The sequence below is a fragment of the Thalassophryne amazonica genome, chromosome 6, assembly GCF_902500255.1.
Source record: "Thalassophryne amazonica chromosome 6, fThaAma1.1, whole genome shotgun sequence".
In the NCBI taxonomy this organism is placed as follows: Eukaryota; Metazoa; Chordata; class Actinopteri; order Batrachoidiformes; family Batrachoididae; genus Thalassophryne; species Thalassophryne amazonica.
Genome location: NC_047108.1, coordinates 48,837,981 through 48,851,210, shown reverse-complemented (window position 1 = coordinate 48,851,210; position 13,230 = coordinate 48,837,981). Strand labels below are relative to the sequence as shown.

The 13,230-nt window shown below is 41.3% G+C and overlaps 1 protein-coding gene across 1 annotated transcript; it reads right to left on the bottom strand.

Annotated features, from left to right (window-relative positions):
• Positions 1-8,009: 8,009 nt before the first annotated feature.
• LOC117512163 (transmembrane protein 81-like) lies at positions 8,010-11,588 on the bottom strand. Its single transcript, XM_034172141.1, has 5 exons — positions 11,370-11,588; positions 11,050-11,195; positions 10,693-10,808; positions 9,613-9,797; positions 8,010-8,257 (listed from the first exon to the last, which is right to left on the bottom strand). Exons 1-5 carry the CDS (start codon positions 11,586-11,588, stop codon positions 8,162-8,164), a joined length of 762 nt encoding a protein of 253 aa, XP_034028032.1. The 3' UTR covers positions 8,010-8,161.
• Between the last annotated feature and the right edge of the window lie 1,642 nt (positions 11,589-13,230).

Genomic DNA, 13,230 nt, shown 5'->3' with positions numbered 1-13,230 from the left:
GGTTCAAGTTAATTTAAAACTGTTTTTGTTGTTTTGTTGTTAAAATGTGTTGTTGATTTATTGTGTTTTTGTAGTTCAATTGGCTTAGTGAGTTAAGTGTCACCCTGTTGTCACCATTAAGTGTATTGTGTTTGATGCTGCCCCTTCACCGTCTGTGTTGTTTTATGTGAAAAAAATATATATATGCAGTTTGTCAGGATATAATATATATATGCAGTTTGTCTTAGGAATTCTCTTGAGGTCTAAGATGCTTTGTGAATAACTTTCATCTTACTGAGGGAAAATTCTAAGAAATGTCTAAGAATTCGAGGAATTCTAAGATGTTTCTTAGAATGATGTCACTAAAATAGCTGCTTTTAGCCTTAGGGTGCTTTGTGAATATGGGGCCAGGTTCTCTTCTGACCTGGTCCTTTCTGTGTGAAGTTTACATGTTCTCCCCATGTTTGTGTGGGTTCCCTACAGGTGCTCTGGCTTCCTCCCACTTCCAGAGAAGCAGTGGCGGCGTCAAGGCGAAGCTTGGGGGGCTTTAGCACCCCCAATAATTAGCCAAGCCCCCTCAGCCCCCCAAGAATTCTGCCAGTAATGTGAATAGCGACTGATATATTTATGGATCTCAATTTCAGTTTTGCGCTGAGAATGTCTCAATATTGCGTAACTGAGCAAAGTGATGAATGTGTGTGTTCAGTGATCCACCAATGCTGAATCACCCTTCACAAACAGAATTTTCATTTTTTTGCAAATAAACATTTATTTGTAAAAACCCCACACATGTTACAAATCAGAAATTTGTGTTTGTGGATCACAAAGCACGTGTATAAATCAAAGGATATTTGTAAATCACCCTCTGTGCATTTGCAAGTATTAATGAGACAATTTAACTCCATACTCCAAAAATTTAGGTTTCCCTAAATATTTATTATGGTCCTACTCTTAAAACTTCACTACACTAAGTTTCTCAGGCTATATCTTTTACTTACTTTTATTGAATCGTTATGACCTCGGTGTTAATTGGGCAATAAATCTTTGACATAGACGATTTGTGTAAGGTTGATTCCATGCATTGTCACTGAGCACCCATTTCAATGAATTCAGTTTGTATACCTATGTGCAAGTTTACTGAACTTGCAATCATTCTAAATGATGTTTGTGTGCATTGATACCACATTTTAGAGGAGCATGGGTGACTTAAAACATATACCTTAGTATTTATAAAGCAATTTACTATATATTGTCATTTCAACGACATTTGTGGAGCACCTCCAACTTTTCCCCCAGCCCCCTTAGCCCCCCCAACAAACATTTTCTGGGCGCCGCCACTGCAGAGAAGTGCAGGTTTTGGTGAACTGGCTTGATGGATGGATGGATGGAGCTCTCGTTTTCTGTCCTGAAACAAGTTTCTGCTGTGCAGTTACTGTGATCCCAAAAGCTGCTCCAGCAACTCACAACCAGGGGTAGGTATTACACTTGTCTGTACACATAGTGAAGGTTACAAATGATCTTCTTATGGCCTCAGACAGTGGACTCATCTCTGTCCTTGTTCTGTTAGACCTCAGTGCTGCTTTTGATACTGGTTGACCATAAAATTTTGATTACAGAGATTAGAGCATGCCATAGGTAGTAAAGGCACTGCGCTGCGGTGGTTTGAATCATATTTATCTAATAGATACAATTGTTCATGGTAAATGGGGAATCTTCTTCACAGACTAAGGTTAATTATGGAGTTCCACAAGGTTCTGTGCTAGGACCAATTTTATTCACTTATACATGCTTCCCTTAGGCAGTATTATTAGATCGGCAGATTGCGTAAATTTTCATTGTTACACAGATGATACCCAGCTTTATCTATCCATGAAGCCAGAGGACACACACCAATTAGCTAAACTGCAGGATTGTCTTACAGACATAAAGACATGGATGACCTCCTAATTCCTGCTTTTAAACTCAGATAAAACTGAAGTTATTGTACTTGGCCCCACAAATCTTAGAAACATGGTGTCTAACCAGATCCTTACTCTGGATGGCATTACCCTGACCTCTAGTAATACTGTGAGAAATCTTGGAGTCATTTTTGATCAGAATATGTCATTCAATGCGTATATTAAACAAATATGTAGGACTGCTTTTTTGCATTTACACAATATCTCTAAAATTAGAAATGTCTTGTCTCAGAGTGTTGCTGAAAAACTAATTCATGCATTTATTTCCTCTAGGCTGGACTATTGTAATTCATTATTATCAGGTTGTCCTAAAAGTTCCCTGAAAAGCCTTCAGTTAATTCAAAATGCTGCAGCTAGAGTACTAACGGGGACTAGGAGAGAGCATATCTCACCCATATTGGCCTCTCTTCATTGGCTTCCTGTTAATTCTAGAATAGAATTTAAAATTCTTCTTCTTACTTATAAGGTTTTGAATAATAAGGTCCCATCTTATCTTAGGGACCTCATAGTACCATATCACCCCAATAGAGCGCTTCGCTCTCAGACTGCAGGCTTACTTGTAGTTCCTAGGGTTTGTAAGAGTAGAATGGGAGGCAGAGCCTTCAGCTTTCAGGCTCCTCTCCTGTGGAACCAGCTCCCAATTCAGATCAGGGAGACAGACACCCTCTCTGCTTTTAAGATTAGGCTTAAAACTTTCCTTTTTGCTAAAGCTTATAGTTAGGGCTGGATCAGGTGACCCATGAACCATGTCTTTTTCCTGGTTCTCTCCCTCAGCCCCAACCAGTCCCAGCAGAAGACTGCCCCTCTCTGAGCCTGGTTCTGCTGGAGGTTTCTTCCTGTTAAAAGGGAGTTTTTCCTTCCCACTGTCGCCAAGTGCTTGCTCACAGGGGGTCGTTTTGACCATTGGGGTATTTACGTAATTATTGTATGGCCTTGCCTTACAATATAAAGCGCCTTGGGGCAACTGTTTGTTGTGATTTGGCGCTATATAAATAAAATTGATTGATTGATTGATTGACATATGAGGTCTGCGAGAAAAATAACGTACCTTGTTATTTTTTCAAAAACTATATGGATTTGAATCACGTGCGATTACATCAGCCAACCTTGAACCCTCGTGCGCATGCGTGAGTTTTGTCACGCCTGTCGGTTACGTCATTCGCATGTGGGCAGGCTTTGAGTGAGGAGTGGTCCACCCCCCTCGTCGGAATTCCTTTGTCTGACTTCTTCCTGAGAGACTGGTGCTTTGCTTTATCAAAATTTTTTCAGAACCTGTGAGGCAGATCGAAGTGGACACCATTCAAGCAATTCAGCTGGTTTTCGGTGAAAATTTTAACGGCTGATGAGAGATTATGGAGTCTTACTGTCGCTTTAAGGACTTCCCATGGAGCGGGACGTCGCGCCGCGCTCTGAGGTGCCGTCGTCAGCCTGTTTCGAGCTGAAAACCTCCAAATTTAAGCCTCGGTTGACCCAGGACGTCGTGAGAGAACAGAGAAGTTTCAGAAGAGCTCGGGATCAGCAGTTTATCCGGACATTCCACTGTTAAAGGAGATTTTGTAATGAAAGACGTGAGGATGGATTGGCTGCCGGCGCGGCGCGCCGCCACAGGAAAAACACCTCCGTGTTGATAACCATTTGTAAAAACCAGGCGGCTTTTGATGGCTTTCAGTAGAGTGAGTATCTGAGAAATTGTTTAACAGCTGGACATGTTTCAACTTGTCCTTAAGGCTTCCAACAGAGGTGTTTTTCCTGTGGCGGCACGCCGCGCCGGCTGCCTGCCGACGCGCCAATCCGTCCGCACGTCTTTCATTACAAAATTTCCTTTAACAGTGGAATGTCCGGATAAACTGCTGATCCCGACCTCTTCTGAAAGTTCTCTGTTCTCTCACGATGTCCTGGGTCAACAGAGGCTTAAATTTGGAGGTTTTCAGCTCAAAACAGGCTGACGACGGCGCCTCAGAGCGCAGCGCGACGTCCCGCTCCATGGGAAGTCCTTAAAGCGACAGTAAGACTCCATAATCTCTCATCAGCCGTTAAAATTTCCTCCAAAAACCAGCTGAATTTCTCGAATGGTGCCCGCTTCGATCTGCCTCACAGGTTCTGAAAAAAGTTTGATAAAGCAAAGCACCAGTCTCTCAGGAAGAAGTCAGACAAAGGAATTCCGATGAGGGGGGTGGACCACTCCTCACTCAAAGCCTGCCCACATGCGAATGACGTAACCGACAGGCGTGAAAAAACTCTCGCATGCCCACGAGGGTTCAAGCTTGTCTGATGTAATCGCATGTGATTCAAATCCATATAGTTTTTGAAAAAAATAAAAAGGTCCGATACATTTCTCACAGACCTCGTACATCTGTCTTCACTGTCTTGTTGAACTTACACTTTAGAATGTTACAACAGGAAAACTAGTATTTTTTGTAAAAGTGATCTGTTGTGATTATGTTTTTTATTGGTAATTTTTTTTTTTTTTAGTTAAAAAGAAGCTCAAGTCCTCCTGGTGATTGAAAATAAAAGGATTAATAAATGGAATAGTTTTGACTGTGTTGAATGCTTCGTCTCCAAAGTAAAGTTCTATGACGTATGACATACGAGGTCTGTCAATAAAGTAATGGTCCTTTTTATTTTTTTCAAAAACTATATGGATTTCATTCATATGTTTTTACATCAGACATGCTTGAACCCTCATGCGCATGCGTGAGTTTTTCCACGCCTGTCGGTGACGTCATTCGCCTGTGAGCACGCCTTGGGAAGGAGTGGTCCCGCCTCCTCGTCGGATTTTCATTGTCTGGAAATGGCGGAATGAAAAGGACTTTTTTCCATCAGAATTTTTTCAGAAGCTGTTAGAGACTGGCACCTGGAAACCATTCGAAAAATTTATCTGGCTTTCGGTGAAAATTTTACGGGCTTCACAGAGAATAAGGTCTGTTACTACAGCTTTAAGGACGGTTTTAAGGACGCTAGGCGCGCCGCGCTTCGAGCTGCGACAACGCGGCACAAGCCACCGGACCATTTCTAAATGGATGGCTCTGTGGATACGAGACCGTCGTGTGCTCTTTCTCTGGTTATCACAAGAGCTGGATATCAGCGATTTTCCAGCTGATTTCACTTTTAACAAGAGATTTTGTCATGGAAAGCCGCGCGGAGGCTTCGCGTGTAAAGACCGATTCGCTTTGGAAGCGAGACAAAGGAACACCTCTGTTTCTGCATGTCAGAGGACAAGTTTGGACATGTCCAGGTCTCCACAATTTCACTGATACTTACTGGATTGGTAAGCATTGAAAGCCGAGATAGACATGTCCAAACTTGTCCTCTGACACGCCGTAACGGAGGTGTTCCTTTGTCTCGCTTCCAAAGCGAATCGGTCTTTACACGCGAAGCCTCCGCACGGCTTTCCATGACAAAATCTCTTGTTAAAAGTGAAATCTGCCGGAAAATGGCTGATGTCCAGCTCTTGTGATAACCAGAGAAAGAGCACACGACGGTCTCGTATCCACAGAGCCATCCATTTAGAAATGGTCCGGTGGCTTGTGCCGCGTCGTCGCAGCTCGGAGCGCGGCGCGCCGAGCGTCCTTAAAGGGGTCCTTAAAGGGGTCCTTAAAGGGGTCCTTAAAGGGGTCCTTAAAGCTGTATTAACAGTCCTTATTCTCTGTGAAGCCCGTAAAATTTTCACCGAAAGCCACATAAATTTTTCGAATGGTTTCCAGGTGCCAGTCTCTAACAGCTTCTGAAAAAATTTTGATGGAAAAAAGTCCTTTTCATTCCGCCATTTCCAGACAATGAAAATCCGACGAGGAGGCGGGACCACTCCTTCCCAAGGCGTGCTCACAGGCGAATGACGTCACCGACAGGCATGGAAAAACTCACGTGTGCGCACAAGGGTTCAAGCATGTCTGACGTAAAAACATATGAATGAATTCGATATAGTTTTTGAAAAAATAAAAAGGGCCGTTACTTTATTGACAGACCTCGTATGTTACAACATCATAACTAAGCATGACAGATGGTGCAAACTATTCCTTTTAAAAATGCTATTAACTCAACCAATAAATTGCATCATTTTTTACCAAAATTGGAGCAACTTTAACTTTTGACCCCTGTACACACTGAAACTGACCTTTGTCATCATTTTTGCTGTTTTTATCCCATAACTCCATGGAATTCAGTCTTAGATCGTCAAAACTATACGTTTTTTGAAATGATCAGACAAATAATGTGGTATAGTTTACAACATGATTGGAGCATTTTACATTTTGACCCCTATGTAATTCTTTGTTGACCCCTGTAGCTCATTAGAGGTCAGCTCCAGGATGTCTCCATATCTGAAAGTAAACAGTTAATTTAGAATATGTGTGCCAAATTCCATGCTTTTTATCACAAAATGATCATTTTTTATCATCATGTTTTTTGCCTTCTTGCTCTCGGTCGGGACGGTCGCATTTTTCTTTCCTCCTCCCTCCCCAACTTTCCTGCTACTGTAGCGTGTTTGTCTGTGAGGCTGCCAGCCCTGCTCCTCTGGAAAACGGCAAAATGGATCTGATCAAGTGGTCTCTGAACACAATTGACACTATTTTTTCTACAAGACACTCGGGAGCGGAGGACCCGACCTGTCCTGCTGGGACACATGTGGCGGGTTACGTGATGGACAGTTGATGGAGGTGGCAAGTCATGTGCCTGTACACGTTGTCTGTGGAGGACGTTGAAGATGTTTACTTATTTGGAGCTGTGGTGACCAGGTTTCTGCTGTGTTGAGCGGCCATAGCACTGGTTTACTGGAAAATTAAGAAGGTGGAGGCGACATTAATTGGCCCGTCCAGGCTGCCCCACATGATTGATTCGATTGGAAGGGCAGTGTCAGCTCAGTCGGCGGGTGTTAACCGCACATTGGAATCCATCTCGGGGAGAATGGCTGCACTGGAAAACCGCTTTGATCGTCAGTAATGACCACATCTCCTCTCCTCTATTCAGATGTATTTGGGAGCCACTCTGAAGTTTCAGACGGTGGAATCTTTCAGGCGTCTGTTAATCTGGATATCTATTTGGTTTCCAAACACCAGCTGCCCTTCAAGGCCGCTGGGATAAAATCCTCCCCCCGAGGAACACTCCTGATGCCTCGCTCCTCGTCTCCCCCACCTCTTTGTCTTTTCCCTCCTCCCAGTCCTGAGATGTTGACTGTGGGACCTTGTGGACTGATTCAGGACTGGGATCCCCCCCAGGATGGACAGACAAGGCCTGTCGATGGCGCCAAAGGCGGCCTCCCGGGCTGTCTGTCTGAACACTGGACACATTCAAGTCTCGGCTGTCGTCTGTTGTCCGCTGTGATTTCTTTACTGTTTTCCTGTGCTATGAGTTTTTTTCTCCAGTGCTGCTGCGTGAGTTCAACACAGCAGCAATGGAGGTTTTTCTTTTCCCAATTCTTCCCTTGTGTGTGCTTTTATATGTGTTCATGTACCGGGCTGGCTTATGTGTGTTGTGTGTGTTATGTGTGTGTTGTTGTTTGTTTGTCATGAGGCCGGTCAAGGTTTGCTCAGCCCTGCTCGTGACCTAGGGCAGGAATGTACATCTGGAGCTGGTCCCTGGGCGCCCCCAAAAGGCGACCTCTGCTCCTAACTGGCAATTAGTATGGGTAAAATGCAGTAAACACATTTCATTGTGCAGGGAACATGTTCCTATGTGCATATGACAATAAACTTCTTTTGAATCATTTGAATCCTTTGAATTGAAATTTTAGCTAAGGTGCTCCACTACAAAGCTCTAGAGATGATAAGTTTTCTACAGCCAGGTGGAGTCATGCCATTTAAGCACAGGACGTCTGTAATATTTATGGGTTAGGGTTAGCTTTAGGGCTAGGTTGATGTCTAAATGTCTTTAGGGTTTATGTCTAGATGTCTTTAGGGTTAGGTTGATGTCTAAATTCTAGTTTGTGTTCAGTTAGTCATCCTCTCTGGTTGGGAAATGACAAAGTGTCATGATGTGGGTGTATTGTGATGTTACGGTGATGCATTGTTCCATGGCAACTTTACACTTTCTATTCTGTCACTGAACAAAGAACCCTTTGGTAAGTTTCATATTTTTATTCACACTGTTATTGAACTCATTGACATTTTCACATGTGGTGGAGAACAGAAATGAAGAAATAAGTCAACTGAGTTTGGTGGAACCTTTAGCTTTACATTTCTTCAGTCCTCCAGCTGGAACATTCAGGACACTGGTCCTAATCTTCTTGATCATCTGGTCCGTTTCAGCAGCCGTCTGCTCATCCTGAACAGGAGCAGGAGGACGAGTCCGGCTGTTGTTCCAGCGATGACAAAGCTAATCACCACCTTTATATTCACACACAAAAACATGCACTGCTGCTGAGTACTCTGGTTACTTTTACACATAATAATAACAATAATAATAATAAGAATAAATAACTAATTATCCACCACATTTTAAAAAATAATAATTGCTTTCACCAAGTAAAATTGTAAAGACAAACAAACAAACAAACAAAAAAATCCATGAGTTATTAGTAAAATGGGATTGATTTGAATCATGTTGTTAGCTGTTACATTTATTCAGTGATGTCCATCACTCTATTTGAAATAATATGATCATCTGGATTTTGTCAACAGAGTGTTTGAAATTATTTCAGTTCCACAAATGAACAGTTTTTGTTCCCCACAATCTGAATTCCACCACAGAAAACATGTCTGGACTTGTTGTAATTACATATACTGGCCACTTCTTTGAACCTACCGGTGCTGGACATGGCCACCTATGGATTAAAGACCCAAGATGGACTGCTTCTTAGTTTCAATTAAATACTCTGTTTTTGTTGCTTTTCTGTTAAGAAATTCTTGTACAATCTGTAAAAACCTTGTAACTGTTAGAATTACCTAAACAGTGGGTCACCCTTCTTGAGTCTGGTCTGCTTGAGGTTTCTTCCTCATTATCACCAGAGAGAGTTTTTCCTTACCACTGTCACCTGTGTGCTTGCTCGGGTTTGTTAATATAGTACTTTGATTTTCTTTGTTTCTTTCTTTTTCACTTGTTTAAAATTTGGATAGTGAAAACAAAACACTCTGAGGAGCAAAAACCTCCCACAACTCAGACATTCAGCCTGTTATGAGGACTCACTTTATGATATCATTCATGATTTCAAAAGTGGAAAATATCCTCATTTTAAAACACATTGATAAGGTGATAGTGAAAATGCTCGATCCATCACTGGATGGGAGACCAAATCACGTTTTTGTGTGCCCAAATCTGGCACCCACTTCCAGAGGTGTGCTGCGCCTTTCTGGAATTGGACCAAGACTTTAATGTGATGTCTCAGCGAGCTTGCAATTGACTTTATCATGTTGTGGTTTAATTTTTTAGGAATGCACAAAAATCCTTGAAATTTTTAAAGTACATACTGTACAACATGATCCAAAGTTCCCGAATTTCATGTGGCAACTTCGAGAACCGTACAATGGCTTTGCCAAATTTTGAAGTTCTGTGCAGTATCAATTTTGTGATAATGGTCTGGATACATTTCAGAATTGGATCAATTATGATATTGCGTGCAAAAAAAAAAAAAAAAAAAAAAAAAAATCAGTTAATTCACCGGCCTAAAGTCCTCCTGACAGACTGAGCCTCAAACAATCAAGAAGGATGACAGTAATCTGAAATAATTCAAATTAAAATGTACCACTTTAAGTGCAGTTCTCTCCTTGTGTTGCTGGGTTGAGCTCACAGTCTGGTTCTGCTGGTCCCAATCATCCTGAGAGCTGCCGTACTGCAGATCCACAAACCCGACAGGCAAAACCCGGATCCCCCAGTCGATCCTCTTAACCCTGCGGAAGGCGGTGTCCTGCAGAATACAGCGATAGGTACCTGAAAGTAACAAGATCGATTTTTAGCAAACAGGATGCTGTTCAGTGTGTGTGTGTGTGTGTGTGTGTGTTTTAGCTGTTGAATTTGAAGAGCGCCACAGCAATATTTCAGTTTGTATAATTTGTTGTGCTGCCAATCAATTAAAGTTTTGTTAGTTGTGGTTAATTGCATGATTGTCTATAGTTACTCACACTGATTTATCGACAGTCTTAGCCACTTATTAATGTTTGTAATCATTATTTACTTTTAAAGCAACTAACGAAACAGGGGTTTGTCTCATGAAGTCCACTTTGTGCAGAATTGTAGTAGTAAAACACTGAGTCAGAGCAACTGAATTATATTTTTAGTTGTGAAAAATAGATTAAAAATATATTAAGTGTCATTGTAATTATTGTTATTGTTGTTTTGTTACTGCAACGGTGGGGGAGGGAGGGGTCAGGCCCTTTTGACACCTCTGTGGCTCAGCACCTGTGTGTTGTCGATGGTGAGGAAAAACTTTTTAATTTGTTTGTGGAAATCGGTAGTTGATTGGCCAGGAAAAAGGTATAGTAATATGACCAGAAAAGTTTGTTTCTGCTGCCATCCACACTGTTACTGTTGCGTGGCTCCCTGATGTCCAAAGCTGACACAGGCTAAGGGTAACAGGAAGGTGCTTGCTTAAATGTGCGGCAAAAAAATTAGTGGCCTTTAGGAATTTGAGTTAACACATTATTATCATTTTGACAGCCCAAATAATTTGAGATTAAACCTACCCCTCACACCCGTCAACATGTTGACAACAAGGCCTCTGACAGAGCATCAGTATTTGAAGGCTCCAAGTGACAAAGTGCTGAAATTGAACTGTCTGCTGAATGTGACGGCATGAGTGTGACTGTGCACCTCTATGTGTATTTACCTGCATCATTCTCTCTGACTGGATCTAGAACCACCCGGTCTATCAAAGGAGCCTTCAGACGAGCAAACAGAGCATCCTCCGAACTGATTACCCCTTTTGCAAAATGCCAAATCACCCTGAAACAAAACGTCACATTGCCCTGAATAAAACATCACATCACACTGAAAGAAAAGGTTACATCGCCCTCAGAGTTTTATCCTTTTATCTTTCTTTGTCTTTTGTGTACTCACTTTATAACATCACAAAGGATAAAGATGGGATAAAGACTGAATTCTCTGAGTGCCCTTCAAGTTTTGAAATAAATTGTAGTGAAAAGACACCACTGCATCCTTCCATTCATCTCCTCTCAGACCTTACCTCCAGGAGAACCTCCCCTTGTCTTCTGAGGCCTCTTCCAGGCATTTGAGCTCCACTCTGTCTCCTGCAGTCACAGTGAACGTCCTGAGTCCACACTGCCATGTCTGCAGACATTTCACCTTACGGATCCGACACTTGTCTGATACCTTTGTTCCAGATATTTCCACAGCAGAATTAGTCATGAGGAGAAACAAAAACAAGGTTTTCTATTATAGCATCATTAAAGTCAATAATAATTCCATCCTTATGTTCCTGGGCCAATTATTGCCATGAATTATGATCAAATGTAAGAATGAAAAGTGCAGAGCTTTGCGTCAGACCTTAGGTTCACTTTGACCTCCTGCTGCATCATGGAGGACTTTCTCTCCACCTGTGAGGAAACACAGCGTCTCAGTTGTAAGCCCCACCCCACAGGTGGCACTACAGGGTGTCCTGCTGACCACGACCTCCATGTCCACCTCCTTTGCCTCCTTCAGGCCAGCTGAGCTCAGAACATGAAGCAAGAGAAGGAGACCAAAGCTCACAGGGACACGAGACATGTTGATGTATGATAATCTGTGGGGGAAAAACAGGGTGCAATTAATAAACATTTACATTTGAATAATTATACGTGTTTGTTTGAGTCACAACACATGATGTCATGAAGTAAATCTGCTGTCTTAAGATGCTTTTAATATCATGAATGACTCAGAGGATACAAATCTGTTACTTGCATCTGATCTGTGAATAATCTATTAAATGTATTATTTATCAATCTGGATGGAAATATAAGTACTATCTCAAGACTATGACTTGTAGTAAATTGCTATATTTGACGCTGTGTCTCATAACTCTGACTTAATGTGAGTAGTTTTATATTTTCATGTCACATTCATCAGATTTCAAAACCTTCATGGAGCAAATGTCTTTCTATACTTGTCATATAACTAAGCTCTGACAAATGAAACTGTTTCCTGAAACATCAACTCGGATAATATTTGCAGCATTAATTTGCAGAACACACTCACTCGTGACTTTCTGATTGGCTGCACCTGCGCTGCCTGACCAGCAGGGGAGCAATTCAACCGCCTTTGTTTGCTAATTAAGGCAACAAACATCACACACTGTATGCTCTGGAAATCTCTGTATGTACTGTATTCTGGAAATACAGTAAGTCTTCCGTTGAGACTTTTTTGTTTACCCATGTTAAATAAGAGAACCTCAACCTCATACCATTCAATGAGGTGAAGCTGAGTTGAATAGTGTGTTCCAGCTTTCACCTCATAAAATATTCATACCATTGAACTCATGAACATTCATTATTTGTGTGTATATATATATATATATATATATATATATATATATATATATATATGGGTTTTTAATTTTTGTCGGGTCAAGACAGCAGCAAACTAATTGTCTCCTACTGTCAATCATTCAGTTAAACGCATTTGTCCACTAGGTGCAGAAAGTCATTTTAATAACCTTGTGATATGTATTTGTTCAAAATAAATAAATAAATAAATAATAAAAAAAATTCAGTTCACTTTGACATTCAAATCTTTTGTTAAAATATAAATACTTGACAGAATATCCAGCCCAGTGTAAAATCAATGGATAATCAAATGAGAACAAACTTATCGGTTTTCTCTTCAGACTGTTTTGATTCGGCTGTTCTGCTCTGATGAGATTTATTGGAGCTGTTGATTCTCTGCGTGTTGTTGTGCTTAAATGTTGTCAATCTTACAAACACAATGTCTATGTTCTTTGTGATGAAAGATAAAGCTCTTTATGTTTGTGCCTTTGCCTACATGGGCTTTATGACGTCATCAGGCAGGGAGTCTGGAAGGTGGGTGGGTGGGGTCTATGTTGAGTAATACTGTGGGCTATTGGTTTTTGCCCTATGGGCACAGACCAGTAACTGCAAGGCAGGAAAGTTTACTAAACAAATGATTTTTAAAATGAAATTTTCTTCTGTTTTGATTGTAAATCCACTAATCACTATTATTATAATATTTTCTTTTCTTTTCGTTTTATTACTTTGTATTTTCTGTGCTGTCTGTCTTGGTGGTTCTCAAACGTTTCTACTTTAAGACCCACCTATTCAGCCTTGTCAAGGGCCATGAAACAAAGAAAAAAGATCCGCAATTAAAAGGAAAGCAAATTAACTGAATAAAACATCATTCCCTGGAACATGGGAAC